At 49.3% G+C, this 20,131-nt stretch overlaps 1 protein-coding gene across 2 annotated transcripts; it reads right to left on the minus strand.

Moving 5' to 3' along the window:
* Window positions 1-5,416: 5,416 nt before the first annotated feature.
* UBQLN4 (ubiquilin 4) lies at window positions 5,417-20,124 on the minus strand. Of its 2 annotated transcripts, XM_004693830.2 has the most exons (11): window positions 19,999-20,124; window positions 17,987-18,138; window positions 17,438-17,655; window positions 16,652-16,914; window positions 14,708-14,866; window positions 10,975-11,200; window positions 9,826-9,965; window positions 9,241-9,324; window positions 9,034-9,149; window positions 8,664-8,850; window positions 5,417-7,148 (listed from the first exon to the last, which is right to left on the minus strand). In XM_004693830.2, the coding sequence occupies exons 1-11, from the start codon at window positions 20,104-20,106 to the stop codon at window positions 6,996-6,998; spliced, it is 1,806 nt and encodes a 601-aa protein (XP_004693887.1). In that variant the 5' UTR covers window positions 20,107-20,124; the 3' UTR covers window positions 5,417-6,995. The 2 variants fall into 2 exon arrangements, with proteins under 2 accessions (XP_004693887.1, XP_012588849.1); XM_012733395.1 differs by lacking the exon at window positions 14,708-14,866 and having other exon boundaries at window positions 5,417-7,151; window positions 19,999-20,117.
* Window positions 20,125-20,131: the final 7 nt, after the last annotated feature.

The raw sequence follows: 20,131 nt of genomic DNA on the forward strand, positions 1-20,131 counted from the left end.
CTGGTGACTGGTACACTTTTATCATTATGAATTAACCTTCCAGTGTTACTTTCTGCCTGAAATTCTATCTTGCTGTTTTTAATATAATTTTTTTCTTCTGGATTGCTTTTGTGCAGACTTTTTCTAGACTTCTACTTTCAATAGTTGTTTTCTTACGTATGTTCTATAAATATCTTATGGTCACTGTCCTTATGCCCAGGACCACCCATGGGTAATTCAGAATGCTTAATTTAAAAGGAAGTGATTAAAATTAGTCCCTTGACTGGTCTCTCTGGGATACCAACTTCTCTTCCTGGTGGATGTTATTCCTCCTCCTGCATTACTTAGCAGTCAAGGCCATGACCCTAGTGGTTAGGTCTCCTCCACCCTAAGGTTGCACCTCTCTACTACTGATCTAGTAGCCATTAGCCACAGGCCTTGTGTGCTGTTCCCAGGGGAGGGAGGGTCCTAGCCCCACTCAGACTAAAGGTGGGCGTGGTGCCCAGACCTCCTTGCAAAGTCCACCAGTGGACTGAAGAACATTTAGTCATGGTTTTGGGAACCCCAGTCATGAGCTGAGGGGCCTGAGGCTGGGAAGTGTCTCTGGTTATCATGTAGGTTCACCTCATGGCTTCCATATGGAGGATCATCAGAGCATACTGCTTAGGTTTTGATTTTTATTTTTCAGCAAACAGCATTTTGTTTACTATCATTATAGTAACTCAAAGCAACAACAGAATTGATAATACAGTTTAGTATCTTCAAGCAGATTTTCCAAGTGTTTTGGAACCTCATTTGTATTGACAAAAAATAAACTATATGAAATTGAGTTAGGTTCATTTTACTGGTACAGCCTGACAATCTGAAGAAAATAATCCATTTATATTTAATACAATTATTCATATATTAGGGTTTAAATAAAATATATTCTTGTTTTACCTTAAATCAACATTTTATTTTGAACAATTTTCTAAAAGATTTATTTATGAAGCTCTCGCTGGTGGTGCAACAGGTTAAAGTGCACTGTGAAGCTAGCCACAGCTACTTCAGCATGAATTCCATCCCTGGCTGGGAGCTGACCCACATGTGCAGCAGACCTCTCCTGTCTTGCCCGCATACAAGAACTGGGATACAGGCCACAAGTTCAGGGGGTGAGAAGATTCACCAGAGATAAGTAGGCAGACTGACCAAAATACACTGCTGTGGGGAGCAGCAGCTGAGCAGTAGAGGTCTGCTGTGCCATGTGGGTCATCTACTTGACCGGGGATTAAACTTGTGGTAGCTGCGGATAGCTTCATAGTGCTGCTCTTTAACCTCTTGCATCACCAGGGAGGCTCCAGTTTTATTTTTTAGAGATTTATTTACTTTTGTGTAGAAGAACTGGGCTGTAGGCTGGAGGTAGGGGCTGAGAGGATTTACCAAAGACAGAATGGGAAGCAGATCTACTGAAATAGACTACTGTGGGGAGCAGTGGGTAAAACAGTAGAGGTCTGTTGTGCCATGTGGGTCAGCTCCCTGGCTGGGAGATCGAACCCAGGCCACGGTGGTGGTTTTCATACAGGGCATCATGAGGCACTAGACTAACTTGGTCAAGGACACTCACTGTGATTTCTTCATCCACACATACAATTGCAGGACTATTCAGGTTTGGAGAACAATAATGGGACTTATTTTACAAACCATGGAAAAACAGTTACTGAGGTCAAAAATGGCCATTAATCTCACCTGAAGCAGTGTCCAGTGTTTTTGAAGTCCTAAATACAAATACTCTAAAGATGGCATCTTCCTGCCACTGTGCACGTGGCAGCCAGACTAGAGGCTGGGTTCCAATTCACTGACAACAGAAGATGCAATAGGAGATTTTCCTGGAGCTGCTAAGATGCCCCAAACACAGCACCAGATAAGTGACTGAAAACAGCAAATACAGTGGCTGAAATACCCAACAAGCAGCCACACTCACGAAACTCGTTGAAGTGCCCACCTCCAGGTCTTCGTCTTCCTTGCTAGGCTGTAATAGCAGCAAAACCAGAAAAAGTCGCTCAGCTACTTGCAAAGTCTCCAAACTTTTCCTCTCTGAGGTTGTCTGCTAAGAACCTCTACATGTTCTTCAGAGGCGGGCAACAGCCTTCTGGAAGGCTGGCATGGTGGGGGCAGAAATCACTGACCCTAGAATTGCTAAGATATGAAAACTATGAATTCCAAACACTGAATGCTGGGAGCTGATTCCACAGTGCTTTGTATTTCTTATCAGTCTCTCCACCCCAGAACGCAAAAATTCAATACTTTGTTCGCATTTTCCCATGGGCCTGCCTATCCTCACCAGCACTCACCTCCAGGGAACCACCTATAACAGTCTTTGGCTTCAGCCATAGGTTATACGCTGTCATAGTGGGAGCACTGAGACTTAACCCTTAGGCCACCAGGGATTGCTATTATTATTATTTTTAAAGATTTATTTATTTATGCATACAGAACCGGGGTACAGGCCAGAGGTGCAGGAGCACCTCTGCAGAGGATTCATCAGAGAAACAGTGGGGTTCAGAGTGGGCAGAGCAACAAAGTACACTGCTGATGGGCGCAGGGGGCGAGACAGGAGAGGTCTGCTGCACCATGTGGACCTCCTCTGGGGCAGGGCTCTGCGGCTAGCTTGCAGTGCTGCGCCCTAACCCATTCAGCCACCAGGGAGGGCCCAAGGATTGCTATTATTTTGAACAATTTTAGATTTACAGAAAAATTGTGAAGATAGTAAAGAGAGTCCCTATGTACCCCACACTCAATTTCCCCTATCATTAACATTATACTTCACTGATTTTTACAATTAATGAATCATTGATATTATTAACTGAAGTCCACACTTCATTCACACTTGTTTTTATTTTATACCCTTTTTCTGTTTCAGGATCCCATTACATTTGGCTGTCAAGGTACATTACATTTGGCTGTCAAGTCTCCTTAAGTTCCTTGAGTCTGAGACTTTTTCAGGTTTCTCTTGTTTCTTATGGCCTTGACAGTACTCAGAAATTGAGGTTAAATATTTTGTAGACTATCCATCAGTTGGGTAGTCTACAATTTACTTGGTGTTTTTCTCATTAGAGTAGGGCTATGAGTTTTGGGGGAGAAAAACAATAGGTAACATGCCATTTTCATTGTACCATCGAAAGGGCCTATCAGTAAGATTTGTCATTGACTTTGAGGCTCATTGAGGTAAGTTTCCTCCTCCCCAAAGCTGTTCTCCTCCATCCCCCTTTCATACTATACTCTTTGCAAGATGAACACAACTGCATTTGCAGGGTAGACAGTTAGGCTCCACTTCCTTGAAGATGGAGTTGCTACATGTATCATGTAATCTGTCTTCTCACCTGTTTGTTTACTTATATCTATACAGACTCACGAGAATTTATTTTACACTCTGGGTTATAATCCTGTATTATTTTTGTTGCTCAAATTACTCTTTCACCATTGAGATCACTATCAGTTAGCTTCTATATCCCTTGTGAACTGTCCCTATCATGGTAGCTTAAAAACACACTTCCTTAGTTTCTGGCACTACAAAATACTTCAGGGATATCCTGTGTATTTCCTGCCCTAAGCCTTTCCTCCAAAGTGTCCTAATTCTTTTTACTGAAGTATGGCACTTGAGCTGTAGGTATGCATGTTGGCCATAGGTGGCATTACTCCTAGGCCTTCTCATCTGACAAAGCAAGGAAATAACGTTTAAGAATATAATCTAATTCATAGAAATCTATACATACCTCTACCTGAACGTGAATCAAGCTAAACCTAGTTCATACTGATGTCTCCAACTCTACATAGATTACTCTAGCCTAGCTTATCTGTAAACTACCACTACAACAGTGGGAAACCTGACTCCTATCACCCACTATTTGCTTAATTAATTGTTCCATTTGAGAACACAGGTAGAGTGGCCTAAGAACTGTTAACAGTTCCTCCATGGGACACACCAGTGTCAACTAGAGCACACTACTATGTAGTTTCTTCTGCGATGTAGTCTTGCAGATTCCACTGATTTCTAAGGCACCCGCTCACCTCCTTCAGTGAAGTTACTTCATACACTGTGTACAGTTAGATTCTGATTATTTTTCATTTCATATTCTGACCTAAGTGGTGTATTTTTTAAGTTTCCACATTTTAAGGTTTATTCTGTGTTGCAGAGTTCTCTGAATTTTGGCAAATAGTGTCATACATTCTCCACTACAGTATCATCTAGAACAGTTTCAGAATTCTCCCAAAAACCTATACTTTGTTGGCCTTGTTTATGAATAATTTTTATTTTATACCACTTCCCCTTTATTAGTTTGATGATTATACACTGCTTTTCTATTTAGTGGCTCACAAAACATACAGTGATCAAAAAATCCATCCTTACCTTACCAGTGTGAACACTGGCACTTCCTGCCAGTACATCGTAAACATCACCTTAGTATATGCTGACTCCACTTGCCACCACCTAGCTCCTAGGCTGCTGGATCACATATTTTAACTCCCTAACTGTATTACATTTCAAACACCATGAGACCTTACCATTTTTTGTTTATAGTCAACATTTATATACCTTCCCACACTATTTTCCACTTTCATTGTTTTTTATTCCTTATTATTATTATGGTTGAAGATAATTTTTGAGAATTTCCCTTAATCTGAACCTGCTGGTGGTGGACTTAGCTTGTGTTTATCTGAAAATATCTTACCAATTCTTTCCTTAGTTATGTTCAATACACTCCTAAGGCTACTTATTAACATTTTCATTTACTATATTTTTCTAACTAAAATTTCTCTTGGGTGTGTGTGTAGAATAGTAAGAGGGGGCTGACTGGATGGTTGTGGTTTGTGTAAAATTTGAGATTCAAAATCTGAGACTGTACATCTGAAATTTAAGATTTTGTAAAGCAATAAAAACCAGTACCAATAAAATCTCTATTCACTTCTTTTCCAACTGTGCTGTTTTTGTAGTCTTCTGCTGGTCACTGCTGAAATTTCTAAGCTTGGCTTTTATCTTCTTGTAATAGTAAGCATGATCTTTTCATTTTTATGTAGTTCTAATACATGGAATTTCTATTACTTGTTTGTTTGGCTTCACTTACATTGCTTTATCTCTTCAAGTGCTTAATTAACTTTTATAATATTGTCCAATGTTCGTTAGACTTGAAAAATAATCTGATACTTTTGAGATCTAGGCAACAGGGAATGGAAAAATGCAATCCTTCCCATTCCCAAGCCATGGCTACAGACACCAGGTACCCTTAATGTCCAATGTTTCTTAACTGCTCTGGTAACTGAATTCAGTTCCCCTAGACAGACCCCACTGGTGGCCTCTAAAACCAAGAAATTGTCTTCAGCCAACTTTCTCTCCCCCAGAAAACAAACGCCAAGACACCCTCACAACAAAGATCACACCATTTATTTACAAAGGCCAGTGTGGGAGTAGAGGGTGGGTGGGAGGGATGAGCCACACAGACATCCTCTCTAGATTGCTTGGGACCCTTTCCCACCTGGAGCAAAATTCTGTTCCCTCTGCTTCCACATTCTCAGTCATGGTGGCCCAGGCAGCGGGCTAGTGGCAGAGGAAGCAGGGGACACAGGCCTCCTCTGCTCCAGTAGAACAACGTCCAATTCTAGATCAAAGACATCACTGCCACCCTCTTTTCCTTCCTCAAATTGACCTTTCTGGCTTAGAGGGAAATAGTAAAACTCGAAGAACAGGGGCTAAGATGCCAAAGGTCAGGGGCTCAGGAGGGATAGATCCCTTTACCAAGGGCCCAAAGCAATGAGGGGTGGAAGGCGCTGGCCACCGCTGGGAGCTTCAGGAGGCCAGCACTGAAAGGTCCAAGGAACCCAGCTCTGCAGGCTGTATACTACCCTGCCCCAGCCTGGCCTCTGCCTACCAGTCTGGTAGGAAAGAACTCGGAACCAGTAATCATCAACCACTGCCCCTCAGCTCACACAGGTATGTGGGTGATCCGCAGCCACCCACACCAGTGACAGACCAGGCCCTGATTCCCTTCAAGTCCTTGAGGGAGGCTCAACCGCTAGTGCCCGGGGACACAGGCCGATCCTAGGGCTGTGGAAACCGATCCTAGGGCTGTGGAAACAGTGAATGTACTCAGGAGCAAGTATGCCTGAGGAAATGGCGCCAATATGACCCCAGCTGAGACCTTGTGGAGCCCCTTTCAACAACTCAAACTCCATTAGCATCTCTAAGTCTCCTCTTCGGGGCTGACCCTGGACTCCTAACCGAAAGAGCAGGTAGCACTCCCTCACAGTCAACACAGCCCGCTCTTGACAGCCCGCTCTTGACAGCCTGCTCTTTACTCAGGCTGGTTCCCCTGCCCCTTTCCTCCGGGGAATCTCACTCCCTTCTCCTCTGCTCTCCTGGACCAGCCCAGGGCTGGCTAATTCCTTGTGCAGAAAACTATCTCATCTCCCATTCAGCCAGGGAGAATAGGCATCTTCCTCCTACCCCTTCAAGCCCCAACAGACCCTGAAAAAGTGCTGGATGAAGTGACCAGAATAGGAGGTGAGGAGGAAAATCAGTCTGTTACGTCAGCCCCTCCTTCTGAGTATGAAATTCTAGCATTGGTTAGGGTGGGGTAGGAGGAAACTGGGACAGAGAAAGAAGGAAAAGAGTTACTGAAAGGAAACAAGACGAGTCAACGCTCGTGTTTCAGGTGGAAGACCCTGCTCGGTCAGCACTGAGAAGTCTGAAGATTGAAAGAGGTGGTTGTGGGGCAAGGAGCTAAGGCCAATCAACAAAACCTGAAAACCTCTTACAGAGCTCTGCTCAGGTAGAATGTAGAGAAAAAATTCCGTGAGAGATGCAGAAGTAAAACCAACATTCTCAGGCAGAGCTGTGGGGTGAGACCGGGCCTCTAGTCTCCCTGCTGCTGGACAGGACAGGGAGCACACAGGAGGGATGACAAGCTGCAGGTAGGGGCAACAGAGGAACCAAACGCTGGCTTCAGGGGAGGGAGAGGCAGGAGGCACAGCCGGAGGAGGGATTAGGAGAGTTGAGAGCCCAGGAGTCTCTCGATTGCTGCATTGATGTCCCCGCCTGTGGCAATCAGAGCCTGCAGGTTGGCCTCCCGATTGATGAAGCCCATGGAGTTGAGCTGCTCCAGCTGCTGCTGAAATCTCACTTCTGGCGTCTGCACCTGCTGGGGACAGGCCTCGTGAAGTCGGCACTAGACCAGCACCAAGGGAGCCGACTCAGAATCAACCAATGGGGCAGGATGGGGCAGAATCAACCAGCAGGCATGGATCTCGTGGCCCAAGTCACTAAACAATTGTGTAATAAGGAGGCGGGATGGGAGGAAGGTTATCTTAACATTTCAAACTAACAGGCGTGGATCAGCTGCTCTCCCCATCACTGGAGATGTTAACAAGCACTCTAGAAGCCAGAGCTCTGTAGCGGATGACGCAAGCTAAACACGCCCTCCAGAGCCTGTCCAGGCCGTATCATGCATGCAGCCATATGAAAGGCCAAAGAAAGGTCCCTGGAAAGAACCTGTTTTTTGTTTAAGCCATCAACACAGTTACTTGCAAAAGAGTATTTCTCATTCTTGACATTCATGAACATCTGGAAATGTTTTCCTAGGACATGTTTAGGAGGCACAGAAGAGGCTCAACAATCACAGGCCATCCAGCCACTGACAGGGGAAGGTGCAGCTCAGAGAAGGAAGGGCCTGTCGCGGCCACAGAGCAGTCATTCACGAAGGGCCCTGCCATGCAGGACGGAAGCCCTTCCTGGCTCAGGACAACCCCTGCCACAGCCTGCGCTTAAGCTGGCTGACCTCTGGTGATCACTTGTCCAGCCCCCCCCCCCCCCAGGCATCTCTGTGGACTGGCTTCTCCTAGACTCATCTAGTCATGGAGATCACAGAAGGGTTAAGAGGACCACCCAATCAATGTCATTTCCAATCCCTGGCCTTCACTTTGCAGCCCAAGGATCATCACTTCACTCCCAGAACCTCCCTCTTGTCTCACAGATGGAGTCTGCTTTAATTATCAAAATAAATCCTCTGATATAAGAAGTGGTATAACAGCAATTAAGATGTAAATTCTGGAGCCAGAATGCCTCAGTTTGAATACTGGCTCCATTTCATACTAGCTGTGTGACTCTGAGGAACCACTTAACGTCTCTGGGCTTCAGTTTCCCCCTCTGTAAGACAATTAAAAATATATATATTTGGGCCTTCCCTGGTGGCACAGCAGGTTAAAGCACAGCACTAGAACAAATTTATTTCATTTATTTATGCATACAAGAGCTGGGGTACAGGCCAGAGGTGCGGGGTGAGAGGATTCACCAGAGACAGAGAGGGGGTGCAGAACAGGCGGATCCACTGAAATACACAGCTGAGGGGACCAGCAGGGGAGAGGTCTGCTGTGCTATGTGGGTCAGCTCCCTGGCCAGGATCATGCTGCAGTGGCTGCGGACAGCTTCACAGTGCTGAGATTTAATTCCTTGTACCACCAGAGAGTTCCCACTATTCTCACCTCCATTTTACAGCCATAGGAACTGAACTCAGGAGCTGACTTTCAGAGGGCTAAAAAGTCAGCCAGAATCTAAAGTCAGAGTCATGCAAATGGGTTCCGCTGCCTCCATCCTCTGCTGGCCTAACACTGCCAGGATGAAGGTAGTGGTCCCACCGGTCCCCTGCCCCGCATACCTGCGAGTTTCCACTTCCGGCCAGAAGCTGGATCATGTGCTGCATGAGCTGCTGCTGGGCACTGGAGGCCCCTGTTGGAGAAGATGTGGCTGGGGGGGCTGGTGAGGAGGTGGGGGCCTCAGGCGCAGACCCGGTGTTGCTGCCTGCCGAAGGTGCTGGGGTCCGGGACATCCCGAAAGAGCCAAGGCTGTAGACAAGAGAAACCAAGAGGTGGGAAATGGCATCGGTGAAAGGGGCGGAGAAGTGTAATCCAGAAGGAAAAGCTGATGGAAGAAATGGGAAGACACTGGCAGAGGCTGCTCAGACCGCAGAGGGCAGGGTAAAGGGGAAGAAAACCAGAACCTTGCTGCCCAGCTGGCCCCACTCTCACCTAGGTACCAGCCCAGGGGCCTCGGTCTGCAAGGTCTGCAGTCCCTGCTGGATCTGCAGCAGCGCCTGCATGGCACGGGGATTGGTGAGGATGGAGAGCGACTCTGGGTTCTGCATCTGGTGGGAAACGAGCAGACAGGCAGTGGGGGATGGCAGGAGATTCAGGGCCCTCCCCTGCCCTCCCTCCTGGCCCCTAGCTCCTCCTCACCTGCTGCAGGAAGACCGGGAGTTGCAGGCGGAGCTGCTCCTGCAGCTGAGGGTTACCAGCAAAGAGCGGCACGTTCACCATCATCTGCCAGGGGGAAGCAGGCAGGGGGAGGCCAGGGCCCACCCACCCTAAGAATTCCCTGCAGCCTTAGGCTCCCTGGGCACCACCTCTACTGGAGGAAATGTGGTGAGCTTCCCCAAGGACCTCAAAGTATGCTGCAGGCCTAGGTGGGACAGTGAGAGGAAATGGAGCTACAAGCTTGGCTATGACACCCGGGGCCCAGGGTTCGATGACCACGACCAGCATTCCGACTAGTGCGGCCTGACTGTGTGCTAAGCCCCACTCCAAGCGCTCTAGATGTGTGTGCTCATTTAATCCTCACAGCTCTGTGAGCAGGAACTAATGTGACGACCATTTTACAGAGAAGGGAATGGAGAATAACTTGCGTGTAGTTTGTACAGCTAGCAGGTGGCATAACCTGAGTTCCAGAGCCAGCAGCCTGGCTCCAGAGCTTCTTCGCCACCACCAGAGGTGCCCTCCACCCCAGAATCTCTCCCAGCACACCCCCCTGTGCCAGTGTGGTACCTGAGCAGCAAAGTCAGGGTTCTGGGCAAGTGTCTGCATCATGCTCCGCATGTAGGGGGCTGAGATCACGTTCTGCATCAGCTGGGGGTTCTCAGAGATCTGCTGGAGCAGGGCCTGCATTTCTGGGCTGTTGAACATCCCTAGGACAAGGAGGAAAAACAAAACAGAAGAAAAGGGGTCCAGATGGAAACCAGATGCCTTGCTTCATTCTGCTTACTCCAGACGCGGAGTGGCGACTAAAGCCAGAAGGGCACCACAAGGTGGGTCCAGGCCCGTCCTAACCTCAAGGTCATCTTACATTGCTTCGGCCTCGCCTCTCCCATCTACTCTGCCACGGACAAGCCAGCTGGAACCTGAGTCTGACTCGTGCCCCTCTAGACTGTTCCTGCCACCAACCCAGATGATACCAGAGTTGTGATCACTAGAAAAATGGTTTTCAAACTTGTCTTAGTGGCAGAGGTTCTTCCTCAATCCCACTCTTGCTCAGAAACTAAGTATGTCAGCAGTCTGGCTGGGGATGGTCCAGACCCCTCCCCTCCCTGCCCACCCCCGACTCAGGAGCACAACTTTAAAACCAAGGAACAAGTTCAAGTCCCTCATTTTATAAATAAGGGAACTGAAACACACAGAGGGGCTGGGACCTGCCCAATCAAGATGACCCTCAGAAACAGAGCAATCAGGGCATCTACCAAAGACATCCCCAGGCCAAAGGTCGTCATAGTCCAGGTAAATGGGGCACCCCCAGGTTGCGCAGTGCGACACCTGCACTTCTGCACATGCGCTGCACATCCCTTTCCCCAGTCTATGCCCTGGTCTGCCCCAGTTCCTCTCCCACACCCTCCTCTGCCTTACCCATTTACCCTGGGTAGTAGCAGCAGTGCTGAAAGAGCTTAGGAGGTGGGGCCTAGTTAATTCATGAGCCATTACTTGGGCCATTATTGCCAGGGACATGAGGACATGGCCGGAACCACCCCTCACTCTCTGAGGGTGGAGCCACTACCCCAGGCTGCAAAGCCTCCTCTGTGGCTTCAATATAGTCTCGCCTCTGCCTTCAATATCCTGGAGCCCACTCAGTGTGAAGCCCACTCAGTTCTAGGAAGAGAGACTGCCCTGGTGACCCCACTAAACTCCTTCCACCCCAGGACATACCTGACCCCAGGCTAGCCGCATTGATCCCAAAGGGGTTCGAGACTGTCGGGTGCACCTGGCTGGTCCCCGATCCTCCGGTGCCCTCCCCACCGGACCCGGGGGCCTGGGAGGTGGGGGTCGAGGGGCTCCAGGGGTTAGGGAGGGGCTCTCGGTTCTCAGTCCGCAGAGGCTGGGAGGACGAGCTGTCGGAGTTCCCGGCCAGGGAAGAGAAGGGATTGTTGCCAAACTGGGAGGAGGGAAAGGTTTTGGATTAAGGACTGAAACAAAACAGGGACAAGGGCTAGGCCCTTTCTTTCATCTCACCTACCAGCCTCCCCTTCCCCAGAAAAGGGAGAGATCTAAGACCTTAGAGGTCCTCCACTCCACTTCTGTCCCCACACGGGCAGCTCCGCCCTCACCTGCAGGTGGGAGCAGGCTGACGCTAGCAACTGAGTAGCTGAACACCCGAGAGAGCTGGGAACTCCCCGTCTCCCCGAGGGGCTCTAAACATGGTTTCTAATCTTCTCTGCCCAGCAGTGCTTTGCCCTTTATCCACACCCCTCCCACTGTGCACCTAGATACCGGTTTCCCTTAGCTTCCAAAGGGTAGAGATACAACCTTTGCACCCCAGCCCTTGCCACTAGTAGGTGCTCAGTAAGTAATTGTTAGGCGAGACCCAAGTCTCCACCTCAACCCTGACCTGCCCCAGCTGCCCGTTCAGTGAGTCCCCGGTCCCCAAAGTGGCCATCTGTCCACAAAGGCATACCACACAGGGGAGGCCCTAGGGAGAACACGTCTGGCTGAGCTTGTCCTGCCTAGTCTTTTTCCCCCTCCACTTCTTCCCCCCACCTCGGTTGCTCCACCCCCACCTCCTAGCAGTGGAGGGCCTCAGCCTGGCTGCTTCGGCTGCACAGTTCTGAACACCAGGCTCCTCACTGTGCTACCCAGATTCATCCTGAGGCCTGATCCTGTCACTTGCTCATGGTGGCACCTGGGCCTCCTCCCGCTGGAGCCGCGAGCATCCAGGGTCGCGCTCTGGCCAAGGGCGTTCTCCTGAACCCCAGGCCCCGCTCCCCTTGCTCAGCCTTCCTCTCCCAAGGTCCTAGGTGGTTATGGCCCAAGGAGTTAGCTGGGTGGCCTCAGTCCCTCCCCTCTGGAGCGGAGGGTTCCACCTCCAGCCCCTTTCCTGTTGACTCAGTGAGGGTCACGGGGACAGGGCTGACCCAGGATGCTTCTGCTCTGCGCTGTGGTGCTTTCCCCTCCCCAGATGCTGGTTCAGATAACGGGGAGCACAGCCACCGTTTCAGACTTTGTCCTGATTTCAGGTTTCCTGTACTGGTGACTTGCCTCACGCTCAACATCACCTAGTTCTGGGTAGTGCCTTGACCTTCCCTATGCACCCTAAGGATGGGATTCTCTTTCTGAACTCTTTACAGTGATAACAGCTGCCATTTACTGAGCACCTACTCTACGCCTAGCACATTTATTCTGTTTATAATACTCCAGTTCTCCAAGTGTGATCCTAGGACCCCTGCAACATTTTAAATGGCTTTTAAAATTCTAAGGCATTATTTGCCTTTTCCACTCTCATTTACTCTTAAGTTATTCAGTGGAACTTTCCAAAGACTACATAATATGTGACAATGCAACAGATCCCATGCAGAAGCAGGTATGAAAATCCAGCTGTCTGGTAGTCAGCCACATATTAAAGAGAGCTGCAAAACGTAAAACAAGGCCACTCTTGCCTTGGAAGTTCTGTTTCAGAAAAAAAGTTATTTTTCAAAAGATAATGCTATGTATGTTCATAGTAACAGATTTATTATTTTTAAAGTGAAACAGATCTTTATGAACTTCCTCGGTTTTCATTTCAAATACAGTCAAAAGCAATAGATCTCACGCACAAAAACAAATGTTCTTTGGGGTTCTTGATAAGAGCGAGCATAAAGGGGTCTTGAGACCAAAGTGATTGAGAATGACTACTATAATCTGTTGCCTCCACTTTGAAAATGAGGAAACTCCGGGTCAGAGAAGCTGGGGCAGCTCATTTAAAATCCCATCACTAGAAGAAAATGGTGGGAAGTACTGGAGTCCAGGTCTGCTGATGCCAAATGCAATGTCAAACCAGTGGTTCTCACACCTTAGCACGCAGCAGTTCTAAGTCTTTCTCAGCTATTTGACTCTTTAAAGCCAAGTACATGTGTAACTTTGATAAATTTTAAATACTTAAAATCTAAAATGAACAGATTGCTTTAAAATTTAATAGCTGATCCCTATAACAGAGGCTAGACTGGAAAGGGCAATGCCAGTAACAGCCAAGAGGATGTCGAAGAAAAAGCTGGGGGACCCGCACCAGCCGATCCCCAGGCTTCGGACAACGTGGCTCCCCTGTAGGGAGGCAGAGTCACGGGGAGGTGTGCAGTCAGCAACGCGCTCAGAGCGCACTCAGAGACGTGTGCAGACAAGGAGTGCGCGGGAGCGCGTGGGGCCCTGGACACAGTGCACTTTCCTCCCCGCAAAGAAAAAGGGCATGTGGGACCCCACCCTCCACACAGACGCTGTGTGTTCAGCCTGTGCCAACCCATCTAACTAATTCACGGTATGTACCCCTCCTGTGGCTGTATTATTCTTTGGTAAACATCTTTAAAATATTTATAAAAAAATGAGTTTCAGAATTAAATTAACACCATGATACCACTTCTCAGATACAGTCAAAAGTAAGAGGTCTCACCCACAAACACAAAGGTCCTTTGGGGTTCTTGATAAGTAAGAGCATAAAGGGTTCCTGAGACCAAAATGACTGAGAACGCTGCTCTGACCTATTGCCTCCACTTTGAAAATAAGGAAGGTTTAGGTATCTGCAAGACAATACTGCGCGTTAGTTACGGCCATAGACAGGTAATACAAGAAATGAAACCACAAACACCAGTGCTGGTGGCAGTTAGCTCTGGTGAGGGGAGAGGCAGAAACGGGGAAGGAGGCCAATACTAGCTTCGTCTAGGAAAAATACAAAAATCTAACATTAGTTACCTCAGAGGTAGAAGAGGTAGATGAGAGGTAGAGCAGAGGTACCTCAGTGTGCATCCACCTTCCCTGCTTTTAAGTATCCTTCTGTCAACTGTATAGCTTTTGAATTTTCAAACATGGAAATAAATGCATTTAATGTAAATTAAACTTTAAAAAAGAACCCTAAAAGGCACCAAAACTACACATGGCAACGTCTCGGGGCAACATGGATACAAGAGCATGTTCTATTTTTACCTACATTTTTTGTATATTTGGAAAGATTTCACAAAACATTTTTAAAAGTGCATATTCTAGGGCCTGATTCCAGAGATTGATTTAATAAATAGCTCCATGGTGGCAGCCAGGAGTCTTGTGATTAACAAGCTCCCAGGAGATTCTGAAGCAGGTGATCCACGGACCACACTTGAGACTCACTGTGCAGGACTGGCTCTCTGACCCCAGGCCTGCCCATAACCTTTGAGCCACTGGTGCAAGTCTGTCAGAAGAAATCCAAATCCTTTGGATATGATGCCTCACCCACTTTCCCAGGGACTATGCTGTCTGCTGCCCTAGTGCCTCCGTCCCACACCAAGCTGGACCATCCCTCGCTATGCACTGCTTTCAGCCCAAGCCCTCCCTGTATGGTGTATGGCTGGGAGGAGAGAGAGTGGACACACCGGGGCTGGCCTGGGCCTGGGGGTGGGGATCTGGAGCCCAGATGGCCTTCCCACAGCCCGGCCCCCGGCCCCACCTGCTCCCGGGCAGCACTGAACATGGGCTCCTGGATGTCCGTGTACATGCGGCGGAGGGCATTATACCCTCCAGGGATGCTCTCCAGGTTGCTCAGGGCGCGGTCCTGGTTCCGCATCATCTCTTGCATCATGGCTGGATTTCGGGCAAGCTCCATCGTCTGAGGCAAAAGGGAGAGACATAGGATGGGACCTGGAACTGGGCGGCCCCTGAGGACAGGTCAGTATCAGGACCGGGGTCCAGACTCTATCCCACAGTGGCATGGAATATGGTGACGAGACTTCCTTTCTCAACTGTAATCTGGGTTCCAGCCCTGACTCCCTGCGAGTATTCTGGTTGGACTTTTCTAGTGGGGTACGATGAGGTGGGCTGAAAAATGGCAGCTTCCCTCTCTTAGGTTCATGGGTCCACAGATGTGTCAGGGAGCACAAAGAAACGGAGAAAGAAAGCCTAAGAGGACAGGGAGGCATAAGAGAAATGTATTATCTACTGAGCATCTACGACATAAAGGGACTGAGAATTTAAATCATTCAATTCCCACAATAACTGTGTTAGGTAGGTATTTCTGTCCCTGTTTTGCAGATGAGAAAACAGGCTCAGAGAATCACCCGCTGTAGACATACAGGTGGGCGAGGGTGGGGAGTGGAGGCCTTCAGGTAAGGTGGTCTGACCAATACCACACTGCCCATCCCAGATAACACCTATGAGCTGGGGAAGGAAAGGAAAGGAGATGCAATCACCTCCTCTAATCCTTACCCCCACGTCTTTGGCCTGACCAGCCCTGAGAACATGGGATGGGGAGCTTTCTCTTTGAACTAACAGTTCATGCTCAATAAATACAGGTTTGGGTCAACTCCTAGGGCCAGCGATAACAGATGAGCTAGGAATAGCCATTTCTTGCCCCTATCCAACCTGGAATGCCTTCACCGACCTTCTCAAACTTGCTCCACACAATACTTCTTGTCAGACACCTCTGTGGACAGATACACCCAATCTCATGGGTCTCTGATCTCTTATCCCATGATTTATTCATTTGATAAATACTTATTGAGTACTATGCACCAGGAACTTTGTGAGACAGCAAATCAAACATCTGCAAACCCTTCCTTTTATGGAACATATTTTCTGGAAGAAACCAGCATAGTATCCACAGCTCTGCTGAGGTCTGTCCTTGTCCTCTGGAGGACTGGGTCATGAGATTAAGCCAAAAACCAACACAAGGGCCTCCCTGGTGTCTCAAGGCTGTCACCTCTACAGTCTGAGTTTAATCACTGGCTGACCACATATGGCCCAGCAGACCTCTCCTGTCTCGCCCACTGCCCCCCTCAGCAGTGTATCTCAGTAGATCTGCCTGTTCTACTCCCCCCTCTGTCTCTGGTGAATTCTCCCTCTCTCACACATACACCCCCAATCTCTGACTTATACCCCAGTGCGTCTATGCAAACATTTCTTAAAATGTTTTAGTTAATTTAAAAAACAAACACAAAATGCGGCCCCTCGGGATTTCCCAGCCCTGCCTAACCACACAGACTTCTCAAATACCCTACTGTCTTGAACTCCCAGGTCTTTACACGACTGTCCCTAGAGCCTGAACCCTCTCTTAATTCCCCTGGTTCACTCTTCCTCTGTTAAGTCATCTTGGATCACACTTCTCGAAGATCTCCTCCTAGCGGATCCTGTGATTATCTCTGTGACAGCACTGACCACCTCTATTATAGCTGCCTGCTTATTCACACCACTTTCCTTTGAGACCAGGAGTTTCTAGAAATCGAGGTCTATATTTTTTTCATCACTGTATCCCCAGTAATTAAAACACGATTGTTCAATGAATGGTCAAGGCAGGATAAGGTAGCACGAGCTCCCCAGGTGATTCTGATGCAGGACCAGACTTCTCTCATACCCACCTGACGCCTCCCAGCCCCTACCAGATTCCTCTCATACCCACCTGCCTCATGAGCTCAGGGTTGTTGAGCATGTGGCTGATCTCAGGGTTCCGCTCCATCAGCTGTTGCATCTGGGGGTTGGCCATGATCATGTGGCGCATCAGGTCAGGATTAGACATCATGTCCTGTACCAGGGGGTTCTCCATGATCTGAGACAGCATCTCGGGATTAGACATCAGCTGCCTCTGCATTTGCTGCTGCAGCTCCATGAAGTTGGCAGAGCCCAGGCCCAGGCTCCCAAGGCCCAGGATGCCCCCAAAGCCAGCTGTGGGGAGGGGCAGAGTCACAGGAGGCACAGAGTCACAAGGGCTTCAAAAGCCTTTCCCCACCTGGCCACTGACTCAGGTTTCCATGAGGGGTACTATCTGATTCTTACTCGTCCCTTTCCAACCATTCCCACAGCCTCAGTCCCAATCCCCTGCAGGTATATGCACTGCCAAGACTAAGACGTGACATAGCACTAGGCATAGAGAGGATAACCCGCTGAATGAGAAACACATGTTCTCCAACTAGCTACTGTGAGATCCACACTCCAAACTCTCACTTAGGAGCCAATGTCCTCACCCAGGGTTCCCTAGCTCTCCTGTCATTCTTAACATTTAGCCACGCTTCCCTCTTCCCGGAAGCTAACACAGATTGACTTCCTCCCCAGCTTAGTTCAAATAGCAATATGACACCCCAAAGTGCCCTATTCCCATCAGACCAGGTGCAGGGACCCTATTTCTACCCCCACTTTGACTCTCCCACACCCCCCAACCAAGACTGTACTCTTCCCTCTCAGGGCTTACAGAGAATGGATGCAGTAGCACTGGGAGGACCCTCCCCAGACCCAGGGGAGGGCCCCCCCCCACTGCTCCTCCGACTTCCACTGCCAGCATCTGAAGCGGCACTGCCAGAGGTAGAGGGCTGGGCAGGGGTGGTGGGTGAAGCAGGCGTGGTGGAAGGTGCAGAGGTAGGGTCTGGAGTGGAGGGGGAAGAAGCAGTGGCAGCAGTTGGATCTTGAGCCCTAAGGACAGAGAAAGAAAAATCCTGGTTGGTGTGAACACAAGGAGAGGGAAGACGACAATCTCTGCGTTTGCCGTGCATCTACTGCCCCAACCCAAGCCACCAATTAAGCACCCCTCCGGTGGGGGAGTCTGTAAATCAGACAAGGGAAAGAGAAGAGAGTAGCATTCTGGGAGGGCTAAGTCAGGCTCCCTTCCTCTGCATAAGGGTGTCTGACAATCCATCCAAAGGTCATCAGCCCTCTAGGTACAGGTGAACGATGGGTGAGAAAGAATGGAGTGTGGGGGGAGAAGCCCACTCAGAGGACGAACCTGTTTCACTCCTGCACTTACTTCTGAGGGGTCTTGATGACCAGATGAACAGTAAGCCCATCCTTGATCCCATGCTGGCTCAGTGTGTCCCCATCCTTTAGGATCTTGCCTGCGAAGATCAGGACCAGTTGATCCTGCTGAGCCTTGAATCTCCGGGATATTTCCTCTTTGAACTGGGAGGAAGAGGCAGAGGTCACTAAGCAGGCCCCCAGGATTCTGCCAACCAAGTACCCTGCCTTTCCTTCAAGAGTCTCTTCATTTCCTTGTCCCCACTTCCTTGCACAGCCTCCGCCTCTCCCTTCAGCTGCAAAAAGCTGCTCCTTCCTCTCTTTTTATTAGTCACTCAATTACTTAATTGAAGCTATTAAAAAGGCCATATAAATTGATGAATTAATTAGAAAAAAAATTCAAAAAGTCACTCCTTTCTAAACCAGTAGATGGATGAGTGTGGCAGCTCTACCCTCCCCCTCAGAGCCCTCACTGCTATGTCACTCCCTCTCAGTCTCTCCACCCAGATAAGGTATTACAGCCTCATAGCTTCCCTCATCTCAACTCCCTCATGGCCTTAGACCCTTCAGCCTTCTCTTCTTAGACCCAAGTTACTGTCCTCTTTATTCCTAACCTTCTTGCAACAACTACAATAAATACATCCCAGTTATACTTGACTGCATGAATGGTTCACAAGTTATAAAGTCTAAGTTCGGGTCCTCCCTGGTGGCACAACTGGTTAAAGCACAGCACCATGAAGCTACCCCAGCCATTGCTGCATAAGTTTGATACCCAGCCAGGGGTGTGACCCACATGGCGCAGCAGACCTTTCCTGACCCCCTGCTGCTCCCCTCAGCAGTGTATTTCAGTACACCTGCCTGTTCTGCTCCCCACTCTCCTGGTGAATTCTGGCCTGTACCTCAGTTCTGTATGTATAAATAAATTTAAAAAAAAAAAAACACGCAAAGCCTTCAGTTAAAAAAAAAGTAAGTTCGAACAAAAACATATTATTATCTCCATTTCAAAGATGAAAAGGAAGGGTCAGTATGATTAGGTAACTTGGCCTGTGCTGACAGGAATGAACTCGGGCATTTACACCAAAGCCCAGGCTCTTAATCAAACACAATGCTTCTCAAATACAGCCAATTTCAAATTCAGCTTTGTAGGCAAAAGAATTTAAATTTGTGGAAAGCAGTCAAATAAGGGGCGGGGTGGACAGTGATGGCACCAAAAGCTGACTTGGGAAGAGCTACACACCCCCCAATCTATCAGCACCTTTCCAAAACAAACAAAACAGAAGCCTAAGTAAAAACACTGCACTTGCTAAGCAAAGGCAGCTTCTAGATTCCTCTCTTCCAACCAGAAGGCCTATCTTAAGCCCCTCCTATGTGAAACTGTGGAGCGGCCAGAGGCGGGTGGCAAACACAGGCAGTATTAGCTCATTCACTCATTCACATTTTTATTGAGCACCTACTGCACAGAATGTAAATCCCAGAGGAACTGAGAACTAAATGCAACCGCTACGATTCGAAAGAAGAGGAAGGACCTGGGCAGAGGGGTATCCTTCCCACCCCCCCACGCCGGGCGCTCAGAGTAGGCTGGGCGTTTGGAGGCGCAGAGTAGGCGCCCGGAGCGCCCCGCTGCGCCCCACGCCGTCTCTCCCGGCTCAGCATCCAGCCCCGGCCCCACTCAGCCTCCACGTCCCGAGCCCAGACCTACAACCACCGGCGCAACTCCCTTCAAACCCAGGGTCCCTTCCCCGTCCCTGGGCGAGATGTCCCCTCCCCACTCTCCACCACGCCCCCAGCCCAGGCCACAAGGCTAGACCTGGCCTCCTTTCCCTAACACGCGCCGCGCTTCCCCACATAACCCTCCCGGGACGCCCCCTGCCCTCCCCAGAGTCCCTCCGCCACTCCGAGAGCCCGCGGGCCCGCGCCCTCTCCCGGTCCTGCCGCCAGCCCGACCGTCACAGTCTCCGAGCCACCCCCCTCGGCTCACAGACCCCTCCTCCGCGCTGCCCACCCCACCCCCGCTGCCCATACTACCTCCTTGACCGAGGCTCGATCGCAGATCACAATTTCCTCCTTGTCCTTGGGGGTCTTGACGGTGACCCGAATGGGGGGCCTCGTCTCGGCCCCGCTCGGCTCCGCCATGCCGCCGCCGCCACCCGGCCGCCCG

Source organism: Condylura cristata, unplaced genomic scaffold, assembly GCF_000260355.1.
Source record: "Condylura cristata isolate star-nosed mole 26May11 unplaced genomic scaffold, ConCri1.0 scaffold00040, whole genome shotgun sequence".
NCBI classification, from domain to species: domain Eukaryota; kingdom Metazoa; phylum Chordata; class Mammalia; order Eulipotyphla; family Talpidae; genus Condylura; species Condylura cristata.